Source organism: Ursus maritimus, unplaced genomic scaffold, assembly GCF_017311325.1.
Source record: "Ursus maritimus isolate PB19 unplaced genomic scaffold, ASM1731132v1 scaffold_11, whole genome shotgun sequence".
In the NCBI taxonomy this organism is placed as follows: Eukaryota; Metazoa; Chordata; class Mammalia; order Carnivora; family Ursidae; genus Ursus; species Ursus maritimus.
In genome coordinates, this window is record NW_024423453.1 from 59,265,605 (window position 1) to 59,292,395 (window position 26,791).

The following is a 26,791-nucleotide window of genomic DNA, read 5'->3' on the forward strand; positions in this document are numbered from 1 at the left end:
TCTGGAAAACAGTGTGGAGGTCCCTTAAAAAGTTAAAAATTGAGCTACCCTATGATCCAGCCATTGCACTACTGGGTGTTTACCCCAAAGATACAGACGTAGTGAAAAGAAGGGCCATATGCACTCCAATGTTCATAGCAGCATTGTCCACAATAGCTAAATCATGGAAGGAACCGAGATGCCCTTCAACAGATGACTGGATTAAGAAGTTGTGGTCCATATATACAATGGAATATTACTCAGCTATCAGAAAGAACGAGTTCTCAACATTTGCTACAACATGGACGGCACTGGAGGAGATAATGCTAAGTGAAATAAGTCAAGCAGAGAAAGACAATTATCATATGATTTCTCTCATCTATGGAACATAAGAACTAGGAAGATCGGTAGGGGAAGAAAGGGATAAAGAAAGGGAGGTAATCAGAAGGGGGAATGAAGCATGAGAGACTATGGACTCTGAGAAACAAACTGAGGGCTTCAGAGAGGAGGGGGGTGGGGGAATGGGATAGGCTGGTGATGGGTAGTAAGGAGGGCACGTATTGTATGGTGCAGTGGGTGTTATACGCAACTAATGAATCTTCGAACTTTATATCGGAAACCGGGGATGTACTGTATGGTGACTAACATAATATAATAAAAAATCATTAAAAAAAAAAAGAAACCAGGGATGTACTGTATGGTGACTAACATAGTATAATTAAAAAAATATTAAAATAAAAAATATATAAAAAAAGAAACATTTTAGCTCAAAAAAAAAGATCATACAATAAAAAATCTATTCAAAGCTTAATACACCAAAATAAGTGCAGCTTTGATAGATACGTTTCACTATTGGGACAGGTATTAACATGGTTCACCTTAATTGTAAGTTTTAAAGGTCATAGTCTTCTTCATAGGTAATATAGAGGCATTTGATAAACTTTGCAATCTACCTTTGAACAAAATACTTACTACTTGACAGGATTAAATATAAATATATATTTGTATAATGGCTATATCTAAACTCAAAAACTATCAGCTAGCTTAAATTGAAACCTTAGGAATTAAATTATTATTTAATGTCACTTAATATTATTCTGGTGATAGTAGGCAATTCCATTAGACAATAAATGATATAAGACATAAAAATTTGAAGGGAGGAGTGAATTTTTCATTAAATGCAGATAATATCACCCTATACCTACCTGAACAACGCAAGGGAAATCAACTAGAAAAATATAGCAAACAAAAAGAACTTTAGTAAGTTGACTGGGTGAAATGTTTATGTGTGTGTGTGTGTGTGTGTGTGTGTGTGTGTGTGTGTGTGTGTGTGTAAATACATAGAAAACAATAGCCTTTACATATAGAAATACCAACCCCAAAGGAAGATATCATTTACAGTAATAGGGGGGAAAAACAGCTAGGAGTAAACTTAAGAAATGTTCTAGACCTCATGGAGAAAGATTTTAATGATGTTGAGGGACACACAAGACTTGAATACATGAAAATTCATAAAGAGAATCCTCCCCAAGCATGCTCCTTAACGTGGTAACACATATTTCATTGGGGGGTGGCTAGACACATTGCTTTTACTTCATAAAGCAAAGCAGATAAATAAAATACTAAGAAAGTTTCTGGGAAAACAATGATGGGGAGTTAATCATAGCTGATAATAAAATACCAAATAAAAATTTGAATGAATAGGCAGAGATATCTTTGGCACAGAATTTAAATAAATACAGATAAATATGGGAATTTAGTCTAAAATAGAGATAACATTTCAAATCAAGAGGAAGATAGTTGATTTTTTAGTAAATGGTATAGGACAACTACTCTTCTGGAGAAAAATAAATTAAGTTGGATCCCTGTATCACACTTCCTACAAAAATAGATCCCAAGAGGATAAACCATTTTAAACAGCTGCCCTGTTTTCAGGTCCCCCAAGTCTACAGTATTAAACTTGATACCTGACTGGATACTCATAGATGGTCTCTTCAGCCTTTTACGGGCCCCTGGCTTTGCTATCCTCTCAGTGGAGAGGGTTTAGATTGGGTGGTCAGAGCTTTGCTGGAATCGGGGTAAGCATAGATTGGGTTGTCAGGAAGACCTTAAAAACACATCCAAATCTGCATTTATATGTTAATATATATTTACATGGATGTCAGGATTGCTTAAATACATACTCTAGAGACAGATCCCAGATACAGACAGGCCAAAATTTCTAAGCTAATGCAAAGACTTGGGTCCACTAGAAAACCCTCGAGCAAAGAGAATCTACAATTCACTCAGTGTGTTCTCAGCCTTGGCCTCCCTTCCATGGGTCTGGACCCCAGGGAGCTTCATTTTCCTCTTCCCCTCTCTCCTCCTGCCTCAAGTGTCTCTTATCCAGCTGTGACCACACCACTGTCTGCAGCAAAAGTTCCATGAATTACATGACTCACAGATTCATGGGAGAAATTACAAAACAATGACACACCAGCATCCCACAGAGGATTTTTCTCCCCGGGTCCCAGTCCCCATGCTTGCTAATCTCCATAACCTTGGTTCCCAGCGCTAACATCTGGAACACCAGCAAAGAATCTAGAGTTTTAATTAATGAGCACTTCTCACTTTCTCCACAGTGGTCTGAAAATACAAAAAACTCCAAGGGTGTTTAATTTATACTCCCAAAATAGTTTACTTGCCTCCCTAGAAGGTACAACTCAATCTCATTTTAGAAATGTACTCTTTTTCCCTTAAGCCGTCTCTACATAAACTATCGTGATGATGCTTTGTACAAATGGTTTTGTTAGAAATAAATTCAGCCTTATAAAATGTGCTCATTAGAAATCCTTTTTATGCCAAGGATGATTCTAAAATATTTTATATACCTTCTCATTGCTTTTATGAGACAGTATATTAGAGGTCTCTTCTTACTTTTGAGCCTGCAAAATACTTCAAAGTGTAGTTGCAGTTTGTATCCAAAATGTGACAGAAGCCTTTTTATGGCACACTATACCTTCAGATACACAAAAAAAATATCTGGAGTTGTTCCTATGGGGTTTTTTCCCTACAATATTTAGCCTTGGTGACATAAAAATAACCATTTTAATTCAACATGCCCAGAATTGATCTTCCAAAGAAAATATTAAAATGACTCTAAACTCATTCAGAAACTCAAAGATAAACAGAAACAGCTGTTAAATGTCTCACAAGCCAGTCTGAGATTCATTTCAATTACCCGACAAAAGGTACCTCAGGTGTAACAGAGCATTTTCAAGTTAAATTTTATGTCCATTAGATATAAGCCTAGCGGCAAGTCTGAATTCCTCCCAGTGTTACTTCCTTTATGTCTGATGGCATTTTCCTAATTCCCTGTTTAATTTTATTTTAGCTTTTATAGACAGTTGTAAAGTGAGCAAATATAACAATCTACACAGCATTCAGTACCTGTGTTAAGGTCAATGGGACTTTCTGTTGGAATTGTTTTCTAATATTGACATTTTTTTCAAGTTTTTTTATTTTTCTGGTTGCCATTTTTCCCTAACAAGAAAAAGGAAATATAATCTCATCACTCTCATGCTTCTGGTGGGGAAATCTGCATCAAGCAAGTAAGCCTGCCCCCCAGCTACAAAGACATATGTATAGACAGTTAGCCAAAAAAATCTTACAATTCTCAAGCCCTTCACCCCAAATCCCAGTAACGAGAGCACAGAGAGCCTTGGAATAGATATACACAGTAACTGTAGAGGTATAAGATTTTGATTTGTTTGCATCAGCGTCAACAACCTACAACACACGAGGCCAGCATAAATCGACCCACAACTTGCCTCCTCTTCTCCAAACCGCGACAGTAACAGTTGAGAATACAATCTCTACCTCTGTCACACACGCATGTTCGCAGCCTTGCAAGTTGTCGTAAACCCTGACCCCTCTCATAGAGGTCAACATGTGTATACACAACAACCGCCCCACAGAGACCCAATATACCGGAAGAATAAAGGTTGACCAGTAGGTAGACTATATCATGTGACCACCATTCTTGAGCACCTATTATGGGCCACTTAAGGGTGCTGTGGGTATTACTTAACGCAGTCCTTGCAACTATCTTGTGAAGTAGACACATGACTCCAACTTGATAGAAGATGACAACAAGACAATGAGAAAGGGGGAGTAACCTGTTCAATTCAAACCCCTGCATATGTGTTCTTTCCACTGTTCCATATCATAGAGGTGCTATAAATTTCTCCCCAAGATAAAAATAACATGCAAATGCCACTATGAAACTTGAAGAGTGCTCACATTTTTTTATTTTTGGTGAAATTTCTTCATATTGAATATTGCTAAAAAAAAATTTAATTGCTGATTAGCTGAAGCTTAGAAGAAGCTTTTCTTCTCCAAAGTTTCTACTGTAATGACAATTCATCTGAGTAGCTTTTGATTATGTGCTTGCTTCAAAGTACACCCTTGGCACTCCCAGGCACTCAAACTCTCACTGTTCAAACAGAGAGGGCTAGGGTTTTGGGGGGGGGGGGGTTGTTTGTTTGTTTGTTTGTATTATTCTTCACCTTACTAGAAGACAGAAATGTAATTCAGCCTAACTTAGAGGAAAGGAGAAATTGGAGATGCCATTCCTGAAAACAAACCGAAAAAGTCAAGGAAACCCAGTTAAGAAATGGGCAGAAGACATGACTAGATATTTTTTCAAAGAATACATACAGGTGGCTAACAGACACATGAAAAGATGCTCAACATCACTCATCATCAGGGAAATACAAATCAAAACCACAATGAGATATCATCTGACACCTGTCAGAATGGCTAAAATTAACAACACAGGAAACAACAGATGTTGGCGAGGATGCGGAGAAAGGGGAACACTCCTACACTGTTGGTGGGAATGCGAACTGGTGCAGCCACTCTGGAAAACGGTATGGAGGTTCCTCAAAAAGTTAAAAATAGAACTACCCTATGACCCAGTGATTACACTACTAGATATTTACCCAAAAGATACAAACACAGTGATTCAAATGAGCACATGCACCCGAATGTTTATAGCAGCATTATCAACAATAGCCAAATTGTAGAAAGAGCCCAAATGTCCATCAACTGATGAGTGGAAAAGGAAGATGTGGTGTATATATACAATGGAATATTATTCAGCCATCAAAAAGAATGAAATCTTGCCATTTCTAACAACATGGATGGAGTCAAAGTGTATTGTGCTAAGTGAAACAAGTCAATCAGAGAAAGACAAATACCATATGATTTCACTCATATGTGGAATTTAAGAAACAAAACAGATGAACATAAGGGATGGTGGAGAAAAAGAGAGGGAGGCAAACCATAAGAGACTCTTAACTCTACAGAACAAACTGGGGGTTGCTAAAGGGGAAGTAGGCGGGGGGGTGGGTTAAATGGGTGATGGGTATGAAGGAGGGCACTTGTAGTGATGAGCACCGGGTGTTATATGTAAATGATAAATCACTAAATTCTACTGAAACCAAAATTACACTATATGTCAACTAACTAAAATTTAAATAAAAATGAAACAAAAAATATATATATACATATCATGTTATAATCAATCTTTTTTAAATTGACTTTATTGAGTCAACTGGATTGGCAGATTTCTACGATAGTGTTCCTTTTCCCACAAAATTTCCCTCAAGAGACTTGTATTCAGTACAATAAATAATTAGTAGTTCTCAAAAAAAAAAAAAAAAAAAGAAAGAAAGAAAAGAAAAAATGTCAAGGAAATGGGTGAGCCTCTGGAAGGCCTGGAAATAAGGTCCCAAATACTGCTAGAACTATTTCTTTGAGTATCTCCCCTTTGTCTCTCTGTCAGCTTCACCCCCTCCAACAGACTCTCTTTCCACCCCTCAGACATGGCCTCTGGAAACTCTCCAGCTTTCATTTTCTGCTTCATTATCAGACTAGTAGTTCCAGTCTAATGAAACCTCAAGGAAGAGGTTCCAGTAGCAAGGCCTGAGTCATGCTCCCCTGCCATTAGGAAGGTAGTATGATTGACAGCGCAACTCAGGGGCAAAGGAGAAGCACATGCTTGGACAGTATCCCCCCCTCCAAAAAAAAAAAAGTTGTTCTAATATAGAAAGCCAATTTTTGAGTTTTTAAAGAATTTATATTTATTTTTAGCAGATGATGAATCCAGAAAATGCAAGCGATGGACTCAAAATCTGGAGACATATGGAAATAACAATAAAAAGCAAACACTTTAGGGCACCTGGATGACTCAGTTGGTTGAACATTTGATTCTTGGTTTCAGCTCAGTTCATGATCTCAGGGTCATGAGATCAAGCCCTGGGTCAGGCTCCAGGCTCATCGGGGAGTCTGCTTAGGATTCTCTCTCCCTCTCCCTTTGCCCCCCCCCCCACCANNNGCTCATATGCACACATGTGCTATCTCTCACTTTCTAAATAAATAAATAAATAAATAAATAAATAAAAATCTTTTTTCTTAAAAAGCAAACATTTTGTCTCTAACGCACCTTCTAAGATGTAAAATAATGAATTAAGGGAAATGAGGGATTATGTCCTTAGCCATAATATTTTACCTAAAAAACACTTTTAAGATGTTCAAATTTGTTCTATCTTCCCCAAGATTTAATGTTTTGAAGAAAACAGTAAGTAATATATCTGTTTTTGTTGTTGTTGTTGTTGTTCCAGTCCCCACCCTAATCACTGTTTATAAGACTGCTAAGTGTTAACTGCAAAATGTGATCACTGCACCTTCAAAGCGATGATCTGACCAAGGTATCCTCTGAAGGAAGCCCTGCTATCCCTGCCCAGACCGCTTAAAAGCTCATTAAGTGCAAGACAGCCTGGGGACAATCTTTTTTTATACTGACATAACAGAGCATTTCTTACTTTGAAAAAAATCCTAAACAGATGGTTTAAGAAATGAGAGCTTTTCCCCTGAGACTAGAAACTACGATGTCCTCATTAAAGACTGTAGGTACATTTTCCAATCTCTGCTTTTATTGTATTCTGATCAACAAATATGAAACGGGGGTCAGGAAAGGTCAAAATAACTTGTTCTTTTTTTCTCCTGATCTCAAAGAATAATCCCAGCACCCAAGTTTCTAAGAATAAAGCAAAGCAATGGTATGTATGGGTGTATCTCCCTTAGATTAAGTCAAACCAAGGTGCAATTTTTATTCTATCTAGCCCAGAAGAATAGTTTGATGACAGACATGGCCCTTTTCAATAGCTATGCACCAAAGCTTTTTAGGTTAACAATTAATATCTTAATTTCTAAATAGATGGTAAAGTGATTGATTATCTATTCTCAAGAAGTTCCTCAGACTTAGAGCACCTAAGACATACCATACAATTAGAAAGTTACTTTCCAGTCCCAGAAACATAATTACTTATTTATACATAATGTGTTGTATTATAACCCAGATATAAATGCAAATAAATTCAGGATAGCTTATTATCTTGAAATTTGTATTTGAATATACTAGAGATCACAAATTTTATTTTTAATGGCAGCTAAATGGTGGTTATCATTAATAACTCAGTTGTCTGGAGTTAACCTCGCTTTATATCAATAAACCAACAGCTTATTTATTTATTTATTTATTTATTTATTTATTTATTTTTTAAAGATTTTATTTATTTATTCGACAGAGAGAGACAGCCAGCGAGAGAGGGAACACAAGCAGGGGGAGTGGGAGAGGAAGAAGCAGGCTCATAGCGGAGGAGCCTGATGTGGGGCTCGATCCCAGAACACCGGGATCACGCCCTGAGCCGAAGGCAGACGATTAACCGCTGTGCCACCCAGGCGCCCCAAACAGCTTATTTATTTATTCGATAAATACTTAGGGAACACCAACTATGCGTCAGGCATTGTCCTAGGTGCTCAATAAAAGGCACAGACTTTTGTCATCGTTGGGGAGAGAGACAGACAAGTAGTAACATAGTAAGTCCATGAGGTAAGTGAGAAAGTGGTTAAGGGCTGAGTGAGTGAGAAAGTGGTAAGGGCTGTGGGGACAGGAGGGGAGAGTGATGAGGACTCGGAGTGCAAGATGGGAGGGTGTTTGGGGCAAGAGGATTTGGAGCTAAGACTTGGAAGAGATGAGGGCCTCAGCCATGCCGAGATCTGGAAGACAATTTCAGACAGAGGGAACAGCCAGTACAAATGCCCTAAGGTGGGAGGGTATCTGGAATATTGGAGGAAGAGAAAAGAAGCCAAAATGGCTTGAGCAGAAAGAAGAGTAGGAAATAAGATCAGAAAGATGCAGATTTTAGAGTCAATAAACAATACAAATTTTTTTGAGAATTTAGATCACCATTTCCATACAGCGTGTTATGTTTCGTCTTATATCTGATAATAATATTCCCTTACTATCCTCTGACAATCAATTTCTTACTGAAACTAATTTCATATTTCATATGACCAGTATAATTGTATGATTCCATTTAATTTAACATTCTCAATGTCTAAATTCCAGTTTGTAGCTGATATTGAAAAGTGATTTTTAAAAAATGAGGCAAGCTTTCAATTATTCAGTCAATTTGAACTACATTATGAAAAAAAATGCTCTGTGGTCATTCATGAGTAAAATAACATTGCTTTAAAATATTTATGTTGTCAAAGAAAGACACAGTATTTGTAGATTTAAAACATTTCTCCAAGAATTAAATACTTAAGCATGACAATGCCATAGTTTTGGTCTGTTTTTTAAGAAACCATCTCATGATACGACCAGGAAATGTCTTTTAAAAATGTAAGCCACATCTTTCAGAACAGATAAAGAATTGGATAAAGACCACAACAGCTGCACTTTCCTAAGGAACCATGCTGTCCCACTGTCACCTAAACACATTTCTCTAGCGTGTTGGGATATGCATGCTTGTACTGAAATGGACATTGTTATTGGAAGAGTGAACAAAATAAAGAAGTGTTTGGTGATGTCCATAGTATAGAAGCAGAAAAACTCTAGAGACAAGTGACTTGGTGTACTTATGGCGAAAAGCAAGTTGGCCCTGAGGTTGTAAGAAGCAATGCTAAATTGGAAAGGCTTTAGGACTCCTGCATAAATAAAAGTATAAGTAAAATTGAAATAGAGGTGATCATACTCAACTATTCAATAAGTATTTATTATTTACTTTTCAAATTATTTAAAAAGATTTTATTTTTTTATTGGAGAGAGAGAATGAGAGAAAGAGATGGAGAGAACAAGTGGGAGTAGGGGCAGAGGGAGAAGCAGACTCCTTGCAGAGCAGGGAGCCCGATGCGGGACTAGATCCCAGGACCTGGAGATCATGACTTGAGCTGAAGGCAGATGCTTAACCGACGGAGCCACCCAGGCGCCCCTAATATTTATTATTTATTATGTGCTTAGCCCTTCACTAGTAGCTGGAGATATGGTGAGCAAAATTGTCACGGACTTTTAGTCTACTGAGGGGAGACAAACACTAAGCAGATCATTATATAAACACATAAATTCTTAACTATAGTTACTGTCTCTACTTGAAAGAAACTGTTCAGAACTTGGAATTGACACATTATGGCCCCAGCATGGGGAACAATGCCAACATACAGTAAATGCTCATTACATATTTGTTTACTTACTCAGTTACTGAATTATGGGAAAGAGAATTGCAGAACGGAAAGAGCATAAAACAGGAGTCTTAACCAAATCTAGGGGTTCAATTGTGATGGTGAAGCTGAAAGCTGGAAGACAAATATGAAATAGGCAGAGGCTAGGATGGAAGGGAAGGGGAGAATTCCTTCAGAGACAAAGATTTATGGCAGCAAGGAGGGAAACTCAGTGCTTCCTAAGGAATTAAAAATAGCCCAGACAGAGTATGTGTGTGTGAGGTGGGAGCTGTGCTGGTGGTGGGTGAAGTAGGGACAGGAGAGAGTGACTGACAGACACAGAAGCAAGGGCCAGATAAGGCCTTGGAGACTTTATGGAGAAGTTGTGACCTGACCCTAAAGGCAGTAGCAAACACTGAAGGATTCTAAATGAAGGTGTGATATATTCAGATTTATATTTCTGAGTGGTCATTGTAGCATAGGGAGAAATGAATTTTAGAATTCTATAGTTTCTCTAACACTGAATCTAGCATAAAAGAAAATCTGAATAGAAGTTTCCTGAACTTGACTAGAAAAAAAATTTCTGATGGCAAGAATTTTAAGAATAGGAGTAGACTATCAATAGAAGACATGAATTTTGGGGGCGCCTGGGTGGCACAGCGGTTAAGCGTCTGCCTTCAGCTCAGGGCGTGATCCCGGTGTTGTGGGATCGAGCCCCACATTAGGCTCCTCTGCTATGAGCCTGCTTCTTCCTCTCCCACTCCCCCTGCTTGTGTTCCCTCTCTCGCTGGCTGTCTCTATCTCTGTCGAATAAACAAATAAAAAATATTAAAAAAAAAAAAGAAGACATGAATTTTGATTCACTGGAGATGGTGGTAGGCAGAATTCTAAGATGACCCTCTTCCTTTGTTTATTCCACAATTAGGTTACATTACAGGGCAAAGGAGATTTGGCAAATGTGATTAAGGTTACTAATCAGTTCACTTTAAAATAGAAGTATGGTCCTGGTGGGTTTAACCTTTTCACATGAGCCTTTTATTTTGTTTTTAAGATTTTATTTATTTATTTATTTAAGAGACAGCAGGAGCAGGGAGGAGAGGGAGAAGCAGGCTCCATGTGAACAGGGAGCCCAATGTGGGGCTCGATTCCAGGACCCTGGGATCATGACCGGAGCTGAAGGCAGACACTTAATGGACTGAGCCATCCAGGTGTCCCATCACATAAGCCTTTTAAAAGCACAGCATTTTCTCCAGCTGGTAGAACAAGAAGTCAGAGAGATTTAAAGTCTAAAGACTATTCTACGTAAGGGAGATCAATCCATCGATGAGATGGAGGGTTCACGGGGAAGGAACAGCAATCCCTGGTCATCCACCAGCAAGAAAATGGGGGTCCCAGTCCTACAACTGCAAGGAACTGAGTTCTGCCAATGCCAGTTGCCAGGTTCCAATGCCAATGCCAGTTCTAATGCCAGTGGTGGCAATGCTACCAATGCCAATGCCAGGCTCTAAATGAGCCTGGAAGCAGATTCTTCCCGAGAGGCTCCAGATAAGAGCTCAGCCCAGCAGCCACTTAGAATTACAGTCTTGTGAAATCTGCCTTTTTCCGGGCAGAGAACCCAATGGAGCCCACTTGGACTTCTGACCCACAGAACCTCGAGTTCATAATAAATGAGTGCCGTTTTCAGCCATTACACTTATGATAATTCGTTACACACCAAGAGAAAACTGATGCGGATATTTTTAAAAACTGTATTATGGTGACCCTCTGAAAAGAATTAATTAGAATTTCATTTCTGTGTTTCTAATAGGTTATGTTGACATATCTTAGAAAGGAAAGTAATGATAATGTATTTAACTTTCTATTGTGGCAATTCTCACTTAGGCAAAATCTCTCATAAGATGTATATAGTCAATTTCTGCCTACTGTCTAAGTATTCTAGAAGACCACATGAACCAAAAAAAAAAAAAAAAAAAAGATTAAAGCCTGAGAATGTAAGGAATTGTCCAGGCCTTGTCCCTACATCTTACCCTCATTTGTCACCATCCCCTAGTCCTGCAGGAGAGACGAATGAGTGTAATACGGCCACCTTTTTTCATGAGAAATAAATGCCTGTGCCAACAAATCAGTACCTCCCAGATAAGATGATAATATAAGAAGGCTTTTTGTCAGGGTGCCTTGGTGGTACAGTCAGTTAAACATCAGACTCTTGGTTTTGGCTCAGGTCATGATCTCAGGGTCGTGAGATCGAGCCCACACCCCCCTACACATTGGGCTCCCTGCTCAGTGGGATAACTGCTAGAGATTCTCTCCCTCTCCCTCTACCCCTCCCACTCAGTCTCTCTCTCTAAAATAAATAAATTTTTAAAGAAAAAAAAAAGGAAGTCTTCTTTGCCTTGACACTTGCTTATTTTTGACCAATAAAAGCTGACATTCGATTATAAACAGGACTATCTACATTCTCTGCCCTCCCATTGCCCACCGCTTCATCTGTCATATATTACTTCCAAATTTTACGCTTTAAAATGCTGAAATAATCAAAGGAAATAATCTCTCAAATAACTACATTCACTATATTTAATTTAAAATGTCAGAGGAGATGGGGGGGAAAGAAAAGGTTATTAGAGTGGACCAACTCCTATTAAAAAATCCCCAAATCCTGGTAACAACATCAGCTGTCTTTGCCAGGAATTTATTTAACACAGGCTCACTGCAGTAACTTCACAAGCCAAATAGCATACAGGATAATATCTCTTAACGAGTAAATAAAGAAATAGCACACTCCAAATCAATGACAGATTAACCACATTATTGTTCTAGGCAAGGGGAGATGAAAGCAATAAAGTCCTAATTTCATTGAGGTGTACCTTTATGGGAGACATGGCTTAGCCAACCTTGGGCTGACATCCAGCGGGCGGTGCAAAAGTAAAAGTCCCCTGTTACTAGAGCTCATTGCTGGGGAACGAGGGTGCCAGTGTTGATGGACAAGAAGATCTTCCAGGAGCTGCTGCAGGGTTTTCGCCACTGCTGGTAAAAGAGTCAGCTTTACTGTTGCAGGAGCTAACTGCCCCCAAGGTCTTAGGAGAGCTATTTTTAGATGAGTGAACAATTGCCTTGCCTCAACCAAACTCTCAGTCCTCACAAATTCTCGATATTTATAGTCAAAAGGCTGTCTTGCCATAGTTGCTTCTTCCTATACTTTTATTCACAAGGCCCCAGTGGGGCCCCTCGGCAGCTGAACTCCTGAGCTCTTCTCAGTGAGAACAGATGAGATGATGACATCCTGACACCATTTACTGCATTCCTATATCAAAACAAATTTATCTCTAAAGCAATCTTGCTTTGTCTTTGTCATAAACAAGTGGACTAAAACAACTTCATTTAAGTCATAAACAGGGGATCTGAAATCGTATCAGACCAATACAAGACAGGTCCCAAGGTGACATTGTAGGACGAGTATGCGCAATGGGAGATATTATGGTGTCCAGTTTTGGATACTATTATGTCCCACATGTATTATCCTAGAATGACTGAGTTTCAGCATTTGAAAAGACTTTCTAACTTATAAAATGGCAGCCAACAAACTATGGCCCTTTGCCTGTTTTATTGAAATATAGCTAGCTGTGCTAGAGTTGATTTTGCAAGAGAAACCATATGACCTGAAAAGCCCCAAGTATTTACTATGACATCTACAGACAAGGTTTGCGGGTCTATAGATAGTATATTGATTAAACATACGGGCACTAGTGTTAGACTACTAGGATTCAAATTTCCATTCTGCAGGTGGTCAGTTATATGGTTTTGGGCAAGTTACATAGTCTGGACTGCCACTTCCCCACCTATATAATTGGGGGGAAAAGTAAAATCTGTCATTGAGTTCTGAGCGTTAAATGAAAAAGGGCACAGTACACACTCATAAATGACAGCTCTTATTATTAAAATTACCTTAAAATATCAGCTAGGTCAGCTGTCCACTCAAAGTTACATTCTTGTCTCCAAAGTGTCACGTACTACAGATTTCAACACAATTAGTGATGCAAGAAACCCATATTATCTTTAATCATTCTATCAGAAAGTTTTTCCACTGAGTTGAAATCTGTCTTTTTATAGCTCTATCCTATTAATCCGATCTCCTTGACGTTCTACAGAACATCTCTTCCAAATACTAGGATCTTCAAATATTTGAAAAGGGTTTCTCTGGATCTTATCAAGATTTCATAACTCCAGTTCTTTTTTCTACTTCTCCTAAAACACAGTTTGCATCCCTTTCTCACTTTGGTAATTCTTTTTAGAAGGGAGCATATAGTATTTACCCAGAAATTAGCATAAGACTTCAGACAGATAGATTCAGACCCTTACTCCTCAAATTCTCCATATCATGCTGGTAATGTGTATTTTATGCTACCCAGTCTTTTTCCACCCCATCCTGTTCTGGAAGGGTCGTCATTTTTAGATACAAAGACTTTATGTTTACCCTTTTTATGTTTAATCTAATATAGCTCTCTCAAGATCTTTCCAGATGCTGTTATTATTGTTTAGAATATTCACTGCCCATACCAGCTTCATATCATTTATGCAGAATTCTGATGTCTTGATTCAAAAGATCAATAAATATCCCATTAAGTTGAAATTGATACCATGAGTAGTCCTGAACTCATTCAGAGCAACTGAGTATTGCTTTAGTAATCGAATTGCCTTCTCCTTGGAGTTCTATCACCCTAATCTCTATTTATTTACTGGTCTCACTTGGGATGTCATTCCTCATAGTGGAAGAAGTTGAAAGCAAATGTAAGTTAAGACATAAGTTTCTTCTTTCCTTTCCTTTCTTTTCTTTCTTTCTTTCTTTCTTTCTTTCTTTCTTTCTTTCTTTCTTTCTTTCTTTCTTTCTTCCTCCCTTTCTAATATTACACTTTAAAACAAGCTGTATATCTGTATTAGTCAGGGTTCTCCAGAGAAACAACCAACGACATATGTATATATTAAGTGAGAGAGATTTGTTTTCACATGGCTGAGGAGGCTTGGTAAGTCCAAAATCTGCAGAGAAGGCTGGCAGACTGAAGACCCAGGGAAGAGGAGCAGTTCAAGTCCATGGGCAATCAGCTGGCAGAATTCCTTCTTGCTAGGGGGAAGTCAGTCTTTGTTCCAGTAATGTCTTCAACTGATTGCATGGGGTCCACCCACATTACAGAGGATGTAATGCTTTACCTAAAGCCCAATTTAAATATTAACCGCATCCAAAAAAACACCTCCATAGAAACATCCAGAATAATGTTTGACCAAATATCTGGGCACTGCAGTGCCGCCAAGTGATATATAAACTAACCTTTATAGTATCTAACTCTTTTTAAACTTTCTCTTGAAATGACAATAACTAAAAATCTAGTATATAGGAAGCCTGGATTTTGTTTCCATAGTTTTTCCTTTGACGGCTAAGTACTCTGTTATATAAAATCATGATTAAGCATGTGTCTAAGTGGTAAGTCATGATTACAAAATAAGCAATTCATTTTTGTTACCATATACAAGTACAACATTTTAACAGATACCTTGAGTTTAATATTTCCTGAGTCCACATCAATAACCAAATATTTTCTGTACCTAAGAAAAGATCAAGGGTAGGAGAAATTAGAAAGCAACAATGATTTTTAAGGTGAGCTCTATTGGAAGTTTCAGAATCTAGATGTCACTTCAAGTATGGATATGTCTGCATTCCTTAATTCATTCACCTATTTTTAAAATTCCATTTTTTATATTTTAAAATTTTGAATTTTGACATTTAAATTCCAATGCTATTTCTTCAAATGATTTCACGAGATTATCAAAACAAATAACAATATAAATAAGAAGCCGTCTAAGCATTAAATGTCAGTGCCAAGCAATATTTGTGAACAAATTTTACTAGAATAAAAAAATGCCAACGTGCTGTCCATGGAAATTAGACTTTACTGAACTAGTATTTTGGTTCTATACTGTTATGAATCTAGGTTTTGGAAATGTGAGGGTTTTTTCTTGGTTAACCTTTTACGATAAATAGAAATTTTTAATTTAGAGACCTCGAGTGATTCTAAGATTTTTTTATGAATCTTACTAATGATTCCTCTTTTTTTAAGTCTGAAGTGTACAGTTCTCTTTCGTTATACTTTTAAATTTCCTTTCTTTAGGTTTGGATGTGTGGAGGAGAAATGTTTGATGTCCCATGTTCTAGAGTTGGTCATATCTACAGGAAGTACGTCCCTTATAAAGTTCCATCCGGGACCAGCCTGGCAAGAGTGAGTAATGGGATCAGAATAAGTTGGGCTTGATATGGCTTCCTGTAGGCAGACTAAGCAGCCTTATACATGGTATGATTTGTGACGCAGATGGAGAGACACAGTCTGATAGAAAAAATTGACCAAAATAAAAACTCCACCACTTGCCATTCCATTTGACAGGCTTTAGTATATAAACCGTTTCTGTGTTCCATTCCTTAGGAAAGTATTAACTACTACTGCTAATTCTTGTTTTTAATTGTTTCAAAGCACTTTCACATACATCATATTTAATCTTTACTTATACCTTCTGAGATTGATATTCTTATCCTTATTTTGTAGATGAAACCTGGGCCTTAGCAAGGTGGCTTGTTCATGCTCAAATGAAAGATAAATAGCAGAGGAGGGGTTTAAGCCCAGGTCTTCAGAATGGATGTCCAGTACTCCCCCTGGTTCCCTTCTGCTATGGAGTATAACAGAATACATAAAAAGTAGGGTGGAGAAAGGGTATATACAAGATGGGGAGAAGCGGTTGTCCAGATTCTGCCTTCTCATTTGCATCTAGGGCCAGCGCTGCCTAAAATTTTACCCCATCCTCAAAACCCCAAATTTGGCCAGTTGCAAGATGTTTTTTCAGATACTGTTTCGAATAAAACCTTTCTCATAGGCTAAAAGAAACAATGCTTTCTTCTGCATTTTAGAACATTTTCATACATCTTTGGGAGAAAGTCACGATACCTTCTTGAAATACTCCTGACGATGTCTGTGTTTTCCATGTGACTGTCTCTGGAGCTGGGTTAGTTGTATTCACCACAGTATGGACCCGCCACTGCAGAGGTGCAAAATCTAGGGGGGAAAAGGTGGTTTTGCCACATCCCTTCACACAGCGTTCCCCTAGGAATCTAGTCTTGAATTATTCAGTTTGGTTCTTTTACTAGTAAGGCTGCAATATATAACTATTTGAGTCTTTTATATTAAGCTCACAGGCTTCTTTAAAATATAAACTAGTTCATCGGGTTTCATTAGAATATCAATCCCACAAAGGCAGAGTGTTTCTCTGTTTTATTTGCTACTGCCTTCCCAACACCTAGAACAAGGCAGTCAACACATATTTGCTGCAAGGATTAATTAATCAGGAAAAACTAAGACTAGAAAATGCTACCGGTTTGTCTTACTAAAACTTGACCATTTCAGGGAAGTATAAAAAAAAATTTCTAGTGAGTCTTTTTGAGGTAAAAGGATTCTTTCTTATTTCCCTTTCTGAGATTGTCAACACTGTCCATTCCTTAAGCCACCTCCATAATCTTTTTTATAACAGTTTGAGTTAATAGTCATGAAGTTAGTTCACATACACCTTGAAGGGAAATGGTCATATAATTATGTCCTCTTCAAAAGATTAATAACATACTCTATTGAGTAGCTGTAAAAATATGCTTTGAAAAAAATCAGAAAATCATAAAGCAATTAAAGAGCTGCATCCTGCACAAGGACATATGATTTAATTTTGTCATAAGACTTAACACATAGGAATCTCCAAGCTCATTCAGGAAAACAACAAGAATTCACTGGAAGGTCCAGTTTCGAGCACCTAAAACAAATCAGCCATGTGGATATCATAAATCACAGCAAGTTAAACTACCCCAAAGATAATGATGTTGTCATTTGTGCCTTTCACCCACTCAAACACGCCCAGTTTGTGCCCCACTCTGAATCATCCATTTGCCAAATGGATGGAGGGTGTGCTTGGTTTAGTGTCAAAATTAGTGCGTACAAACTGGAAGGGAAAGTTGTGCTGGTCCAGAGGGTGTATTTTCAAAAAAGTAAAACTGTTCTTATATTTTCAAGAAAGAAATTAAGTACTTTTTCAAGGACTGTCAAATATAGGAAAAGTAGGCTGGCACATAAAATTCCCAGCAAAAAGTGTGTGTTCATTCAAATGAAAAAAAAAAGTCCATAATTCTGAATTTTAATCTTTTCCACTTAAATTTTACTTGAAGGCTCATTTTTAGTTTTTTTCTAAACTGCTAGGGCAAACAGAAAGTCATAAATATTGAAGCTCTACTGTCAGTCTGAGGAATGTTTTATGATGTTTTAAATAGAAAAAATATATTAAAATGAACAACAATTCTGATTTTTGTGCGAGAGGCTCAACTACCTGCTACCATCTACATCATTACTAAATCATCAGAAATGATGAGAGACTTTAAAGGTGCTTCGGAGGCAGGGCCATGTCTGTTCAATAGGTCGTTAATCTCTCCAGCCTCATTGGGAAATGTAGAAGGTGGAGATTTTTAGCTCCAAAGGTTTGTTTTCATATTTTACAAAGCTCACTTAACTTTTCAAAAACGTGCACCTTTTATTTATGTGCCTATGTAAAATGAGGATTCCAGCCAACTTCCAAACACACACACACACACACACACAGCACACACACAATTGTGTGAATAGCCTGCAGTTCTCTAAACAGCACACCAATGTGTATTGCAGAAACAAATTCAAATAATTAGTACCTTCTGTTTACCTAGCATTACAGTCTGGCTGCAAGAGACAAGATAGCCATATATGAAACCATCAAAGGCTAATACAGGACGACAAGTAATTATTCAGATGTATTGTAAAGATATGTACAGGTAGAGGGAGGAGGGGGGGAGGGGTGCCATAGCTGTTGAAAGAGGACCTTCAAGGATACCTCAATTAAATGAACAAATTTAACAGAATAGTGGTTCCCAAACTCAGGACCAGTGACCCAGAGCCAGTTCCTGCACCAGTTTTCACCCAGCCTCAGGAAACAGAAAAATAAGAATCACAAAGCTACATATACTCAATTTAATAATATCTTTTTATGCCGCAATTGGAGACTTTTTTCTTTTTTATGACAGAATACAAGATAGATTTTTATTAATGCCCTTATTTGGCAAAAAGAAAAATCAGCATCCCTCTGTCTGTTCCCAGAAAATGCAAAAATCCAGGATATAGTTACCTTCAATTCCCCTTCATCTGGGAATTAGAGTATTCATTCATCATGAATAAAATTAGATATTTTGCTGAGTCAGTTCCTGGTCCAATGTTTGTACACTGGGCATTGTTGTGGTATCTTTTCACCAGGAACAAACTGCCGGTCCCTGAGAGAAGGGATGCTAGCCCCTATTGTTGCAGGGAGACTAGACAGTCCCCAGGGCTGTAGTGACAGTTGTCCCTTCCTGGAGATGACACTGTCCTCATCACCGAAGAGTGAGCAGCTCCCCAGCTAAAGGCCCACCGAGCCTCCGCACAGCGGAAGTGGCTGAGTGGCAGGAGGGTGGAAGACTCCAAGGAGACCCTTCATCCTGACCGGTCGTGAGGTGAACCATGCACTCTGCTGAAGGAGCAGCCATATTGGCACCTCCCAGACTTCTCTGTGAAGGCTAATGTGTTTGGGGATAGTCAAAGCCATTGGACCTGAGATCAGTGACTCTGTGAGCAGGACATGACAGAGGGGCAGAGCCGTCACCCCATGGATAAACACACTAGCTGACTGTAGCACAAGGGTAGTCCCACGGATGCAACTTTACCCAAAGGAGTTTCCCCAGGAGGATCCCAAGCCAGTGGAGGGCAGCCCTGCAGACTGGAGGGGGAGAGGAAGGTGCCTATTCTGGAGGCTCACAGAGCTGTCCTCCCTTGCTCCAAAGGAGCATGGGACACAAAATTGGAAGCGACCCTCACTTTAAGTTTGCAAGGGATGTGACAGAATGCAAATCAGGGGATTATAGACTTCTGTGGTTTGCCACTGACGTAGTAGTAATAGTATTTTCTTTCCTAAAATTTCACCTTGCATTTTATGGCAACCATCATCCAAGTTGCAAAATAAAACTATAAAACAAAAGAAGTCAAACCCCATAAAAATCCGATTGCACAGGATGGCCTATAGAACTTCAAAATGTAACTCACATTAGAAGGGATAAGGTTAAATGTCAAGTGAATAGAGCTGGGATGGTGAATTGAGACCTGTCTGCCCAACTCTTAACCCTCCTACCATACTGCCCCTCATAGGGAGGCTTGGAATAAACAGGGGCAGCTGGAGAAAAACGGCAGGGGCTCCAGCCTGAGCTCCTACCTGTAGGAAGGAGCAAGCACAGACAGTGAGAAAGGATTGTGTTGTTTGGGACCTATGGAGCTAAAACAGGAATGTACATTGGAGACAGAGCTGGAGGACCCCACGTGCAGAGCAGGGTGTATTTTTCTTATAGTTTGTGGGGAGATACTCGTAGTTTTTGAATAGGAAATGCCAGGATAAAAATAGAAAGGGTAAAAACAGGTCAACCAGCAAGTAAATATTCAGTGGGAGAAAGAGTAAGGAAAAGAACATTTCGAATGTAAGAAGCATTTGTAAAGAAAATTTCCTAAAAGGTTTTTATTGATTTGCCACACTGTGCAGTGACAGAGAGGTCAAATATGGCTACAAGGTTTTCATCATGGCTTCTAAGAAAAAATCATCAGTACCAAAATGGGTATGTGAGAAAGGGGAAGGGGGAAAAATGCTCAGATTTGTCCTAGATAAGGAGGGTGGGGCCAGACTGCCTTACAGGAGTTCAGGGAGAGCCAGAACTCTGGAGACTTGTAGAGCCTTCCCATCTAGGATTCTGAGGACCCACAAAAATCAGATTTTCTATATCAATAAATGTTCATTTCTGAAAAAAAAAAAAAAAAGTATTTATCATGCCAGGCACTGTGCTAGACCCTGGAAGTATCATGATGGACAAGATAAACATAAACTTTAACTTCTTTTTATTTTTAAGATTTTATGTGTTTATTTGAGGGAGGGAGAGAAAGTGAGCGTGCGTGCACATGCTGAGCAGGGAGCCTGATATGGGGCTCGATCCCAAGACCCTGGGATCTTGACCTGAGTTGAAGGCAGGCACTTAATCAACTGAGCCACCCAGGCACCTCAAACTTTAACCTCTCATAACTAATGGTCCTGTTTGTGACAATCAGGTGGTATCCACACAGTCCAGCAATCTATACATAACAATCCGAACACCATGAGGGTGAGCAAAGGGTTAAATAAACATAACTAAACTCGCTATGGAATGAGATCTGTAATGTATATACTTACTTATAAACTAGTTTGTAAAGATTATGTTATCGTTGTGATTATGACTTTACGGAAGAGGAAGTATATCTCATATATCACATCTAGCATTATTTAGCACATAACGATATATGTTCTATATTAATAGATAATGTTTAATGATCCTGTAGGCTACACTGTGATCAACATCCAAGTTACAAATGTTTTTCACTTCATGTATTTACTTTGGGTTTCTCAGCAGAATGCAATGAGCTTTGAAGTTGTCCTATGGTTATTATACTTCATGGGCATGAAGGTTAAACCTGAGGTCTGAGGGAGGATGGTGGTTTTTGCCTCTGTTGGCTATGAAGTGACCTCTTAACCTATTGCCCAAGTTGTCATTCTTCCAGGGTCATATCCCTGGTGACATCCAGTTCTGCTGACTCCATAGATCATCTCAGACTGTTGACATTGGTCCGGGTGGAGAGAAGTACAGAGGAGGAGGAGCAGGGGAGGAGTGTTTCAGTGTCAAAGCCAGACCACCCCAAGTCAATTAGTGAGTGCCCCCTCATCATTCTCCCTGGTGTCGGCTCTCCCTGTCTGAAGCAGCTTAAACAGAAGAACACGAGATCTGACGTGTGCAGCCCTCCCTCGTTTGTGTCAGAGAAATACAGCAGTTGAGGAAAAGCTTTAGCAAGACCAAAAATGACTACTTTGATATCGGAAAATAAAATCACCAACAAGGCTACAAAGTATGGTGATGAATGGGAAATCTGCTCCCACAAATTGACCTTTCTCCCCGATGATGGTAAATCAGTTTACCCTCATAAAACTGCCCAGCAAATAGGAGCTGTAGCATGACAACCTTAGCCATCAACAGCAGCCAGCACGTCTTTCTGTTGCTCTTAAAACTATAGAGTTCAGGTGCATTATCTGAAACTATCATTGAGTTCAGGGACACGGCGGCCTACCACGGGCTTTCTCCCAAAAAGCAGGAAAATGATGAACTCTTCCCAAAAGACTCAGCCTGCATAAATGGCTAGGACTTCTGTGCAGAAGCAATTCCTCTGAAAACAATAACTATCTCTAATTCTTCCTTACAATATAACAAAAAAGGCAATAAGGCTGTCTGATACTTAGGGCCAGAAATAAAGATGATTCACATACTGCAATCATGTGTTTGCTTCTCTCCCTTCTTGGCCACATTTTAGAATATAATATCCTCTCTTTAGATGGGGCCTTTTATTTAAGAAATCCAAACATCTTCCATAAATAATGTTTCCTTATTCTTCATGAGAGTCTCCCTAAAGAAAACAACCATAAGTTTATTACGTGCTGATAATGTTTCAATAAATCATTAAGATAGGATGAATCCACTGCATGTTATGAGGATAAGGGTCATCTCTAGAGCCTCAACAGAGGCTCAGGCTGGAGAAATTTTTCAATAAATATTTTTCGATTGCCTACCATTGAGATGCATAGAGCATGCTATATGTCCTAAGCCAATAGCATTGGGCCATCCCTTTGTAATGGAATGTCACACCACCCAAGGACATCGCCCCACGCTGGAGATTAGTGTCTGACACACAACACTAGTAGAACACTCATACTCACCTTTAGTGATGGCCCTTTTTTGAACACTGGACATTTTATGCTTGTTTTGCCTAAAAGGAAAACAAGGCAAAGTAAAACTACTCTGTCTGCCAAGGACCTAGAGAGAGGAGTTGGGAAAACAGGAAACAAAAACTTATGTCCCAGTGCTTGACCCTCCCTTGTTCCCTTAACTCCTAAACCAGTGGCATCAGAATTTTTTTAAGTATTCACATATGTTTTTGTCTGTTTAAGAAATAACAACAGAATCACACGTTGTCGTTAACATTTTTAAACAATATGGAGGTAAAACATGGAATTTGCATACCAAACATAGAGACGCTAAACAGAGAGTCAAGTATCATGAAAACAACATGCGAGGCAAAAACAACTACATTATTTTAAAACTCAGCAATTTTCCACAAAGCTTCTCAAAATGAACTTTTAGTTTGCTTTCCTTCCGATTCGTTTGCTCTACATATTCCCCCCAAACTTCCACAGATGCTATCATCCTCCCAACGTTGAAGCATTCTGCTCAGTTTCATTGTTTCAAGTATTCCTCAGTGCTTTCCCAAGTTCAGCTCAGCTATGACTTGTGAATCAAGTAGCTAATTCTTTCTAATGTGCAAAACAGGGCTTGGCATTGAGACAAGAAATTATAAGCCATAAGGACAAAATTCAGCATTTCTTGAGCTATCTAGTGAGGACCAATATTTCCCATGTGTTTTTTGTTAAGCCTATTAGAAGACTTTTTTTGGCAGGGGGGAGAGCATGCGTAGGTGGATTGGGGGTCGGGGGGAAAGGGAGAGGGAGAGAAAGAATCTCAAGCAGACTCCATGCTGAGCCCGGAATCTAACGCAGGGCTGGATCTCAGGTCCCCGAGATCAACACCTGAGCCAAAATTAAGAGTCAGATGCTTAACCAACTGAGCTACCCAGGTGTCCCAAGCCTATTGGAAGATTTTATAGAGTAAATGTAATATTTAAGTGGGGATTGTATGCATCTACATGACGATTAGCCATCATGATTAATCATACTCTTACCTTGTCATTCTTAACAAAATTAAAACAGGAATTATTTTCTCTTTCCTATGGCACCTTTTCCAGTCTGCTTTTGGCTACTCCTTCCCCTACCTAAAGCACCTTGGCACTTTATGTTGTTAGTTAGCATTTATACAGCTTTCTTTTCTCAAAGCACTCGAGAAACTACATGGTGAGCCCATTTGTGGGCTAGGGGGAATTATAATTGCATTTTTATCATTATCCCCATTAGAACCGAACATTTTCCTGCGTTCACAACTCCACTGGAGCCTCGGAAAGGAGAAGGCTTGCTTAGATAAAATAGGTCCCTGCTGCTACAAAATTAAGCTACTGAAATTTAAGCAAATTTAAATATTTTAACATGCCACAATCTCAATAACCAAAAATGTAACTCTTGCAAGAGGGAGCCCGGCTGGCTGCTTTATAATTCCTCCTTTCGGGAGTCCGATGGGATGATGAAGCCACAGGAGCCCCTGAATGGGAAGCACTCATTTTGTGGAATTAGCTTCTTACCGTAAGATGCGTAGATGCACAGTGACACTGTGCTTGAGGCCTGTCCTATTTCATTTCCATTCTGATCACCCTTGTTTCTCATAGTTTATTAGTTCATGGCTAGAATTCCATTGCCAGGGGTACAATGTACAACATGGCGGCCACAGTCAGTATTATTGTAATGAGTATTTGAAAGCTGCCAACAGGGTAAATCTTGAAAGTTCTCATCACTAGGAAAAGAATTGTATGGTGAATGACGATAACTAGACTTACTATGGTGATCACTTTCCTGTGTATACAAATATCGAATCACTATGTTATACACCTGAAACTAGTATATGTCAATTTTATACCAAAAAAAAAAAAATTCCATTTCCAACTTCAATTCCAGCCCAAGTGTGTCTCCTTTTGATGTTACATTTGAAGTTAAGAAAATAGTTCCATTTAATGTTCTATAGACGGAGAAATGGTCAAAACCAATTGGCAGCTCTGTGGTGCTTGGATGTTTTTAGTGTTTTAATTCTGAAAACAGTTTATAAAAATAAAATTTCACAGATTACCTGAACTTTGAACAGATATGATTTCCAACCTAAGGACCCTACATGAGCTATTAAAAACATATAGATTTTGGGGGACCTATTTTGACAGTATGAAAAATAAAACAGGTTCTACTAACAACAAATGGAATGAATACTAGAGCAGCATTTGGTTTAACCACCATTTGCTTGTGGTGGATGTTCACTATTATGGAACAAAACATTCGATACTCTTTGGTCAATGGTTAGAAGTGCTGGTTGTGATATATTTTTTTCTTAAATAGCAATTGTGGCTCAGTCAGTTGAGCATTAGGCTCTTGATTTCGGCTCAGGTCATGATCTCAGGGTCCTGGGATCAACCCCTGCATAAGGCTTGCACTCAGCAGGGAGTCTGCTTGAGATTCTTTCTCTCCCTCTTTCCCTCCCCCTGCTCGCTCACTTGCTCTCTCAAAAATAAGTAATAAAAATAATAAAAAATAAAAAATAGCCATTGTATTAATTATCTACAAATAAGATCATACTGCCTTTTATATTCATGTTGTGATAGCATGAGACACCATTGGCTTGATTGCCAGAAATGAACACCTTTCAGATTATTCTCCAATGTTTCTAGACCTCCCCAAAAGGCTTCCTTCCTCCCACGTACTTACATACCTATTTGTCACATGCAGTACCCACTCTGTCTCACCCATGACTTGCTTCTTCTTTGTGCTCCCACTTGCCTGTTTCTTGCCTCAGAAGCCATTGGAGAAGCCACACCACCTCCACCATTCAGAAGAAGAGCATCAACTCCTAGCTCATAGTGCTGTCTCTGGAAAAACCAACACTTCAGTTCTCAAAGTGCCGGAACTTCTCTGGGTCCCGGATAGACTTAAAATGGTTGTCTATTAGCTGTGGGCCATATGCCCTCCCTTGAACACAAAAGACCTCAGTTTATATTAAGCTTCCTTCAATAATTCCAATAGCTACTGGTTATCTCCACTTTCTCAGAATTTCAAAAAACCAATCATGAAAAATAATTCTGATCCACAACTGCAACCAAATACAGTTTTAAGGGATTAAAAAAAATAAACAAGACAAAATGAAACAGAAACCATTATTGTCTCTTATCATTCCGTGTTTTGCTTCTGAGGCGAGGTCGTAAGGACATGGCAGCTTCCACCTTGATCTCTTGGATGAGTTGAGTTGGGGGAAGCCAGCCACCACATCATGATGACACTCAAGCAGCCCTGGGGAGAGGCCTGTATGAAGGAAAATGGAGTCCCCCTACCAATAGGAAGCACCAATTTATCTAACATGTAAGCCTCCTTGGAAGAAGATCTTTCAGCCCCATTCAAGGCTTAAGATAACTGTTTCCTTAGCCAAAATCTGACTGAAACTCATGAAAATCCAAGCCAGATTGCCCAGCTAAACCACTCCTAACTTCCTGACCCACAGAAACTGTGAAAGCTTTTTAAAATTGTTTATTACTAAGCTGCTCCATTGGAGGGTAATTTGCTGTGTATTGATAGACAACGAATACAGCTCTTTCTGTTTAACAGTTCTTCAACAGCAGCAATCAGTCCAACTTTAAGGGACGTGATTACCTCAGGTGGCCCCCTTGAAGCTTAAACATTAGGTAAGGTTAGGCCTCAAGGATACTATCAACAGGTATCAATAGAGTGAAAGGCAACTCACTGAATGGCAGAAAATATTTGCAAATCATATTTCTGATAAGGGGTTAATATCCAGAATATTTAAAGAACTTCTACAACTCAACAACGACAAACAAACAAGCAACCCCATTTAAGAATGGGCAAAGGACTTGAATAGACATGTTTCCAAAGACGATATACAAATGGCCAATAAGCCATGTGAAAGATGTGGAACATCACTAATCAGTAGGGAAAATACAGAACAAACCCACTTGATGAGATACCATTTCACACTCATTAAGATGGCTATTATTGAAAAACAAAAACAGAAACGGAAAACAATGAATGCTGGAAAGGATGTATAGAAATTAGAATGCTTGTACATGGCAGAAATGTTAAATGTTGCAGCCACGGTGGAAAACAGTAGGGAGGTTCCTCAAAAAATTAAAAATATAATTATCATATGATCCAGGGATTCCACTTCCGAGTACATACACAAAAGAACTGAAAGCAAGGACTCAGATATTTGTACACACATGTTCATAGTAATGGTCAAAACATAGAAACAACCTAAATTTGCTTAATAATAAATGGACAAGCAAAATGTGGTATATATATATATATATATATATATATATATATATATATACACAATGGATTATTATTCAGTCATATAAAAAGG

At 38.7% G+C, this 26,791-nt stretch overlaps 1 protein-coding gene across 1 annotated transcript in view; it reads left to right on the plus strand.

The window, feature by feature from the left end:
- GALNTL6 (polypeptide N-acetylgalactosaminyltransferase like 6) overlaps positions 1–26,791 on the plus strand; it is a 1,129,500-nt gene that overhangs the window by 1,024,356 nt on the left and 78,353 nt on the right. The window contains exon 8 of the mRNA XM_008705050.2: positions 15,684–15,791. Coding sequence (XP_008703272.1) covers positions 15,684–15,791 — 108 coding nt within the window. The remainder of the gene's footprint in view (positions 1–15,683; positions 15,792–26,791) is intronic.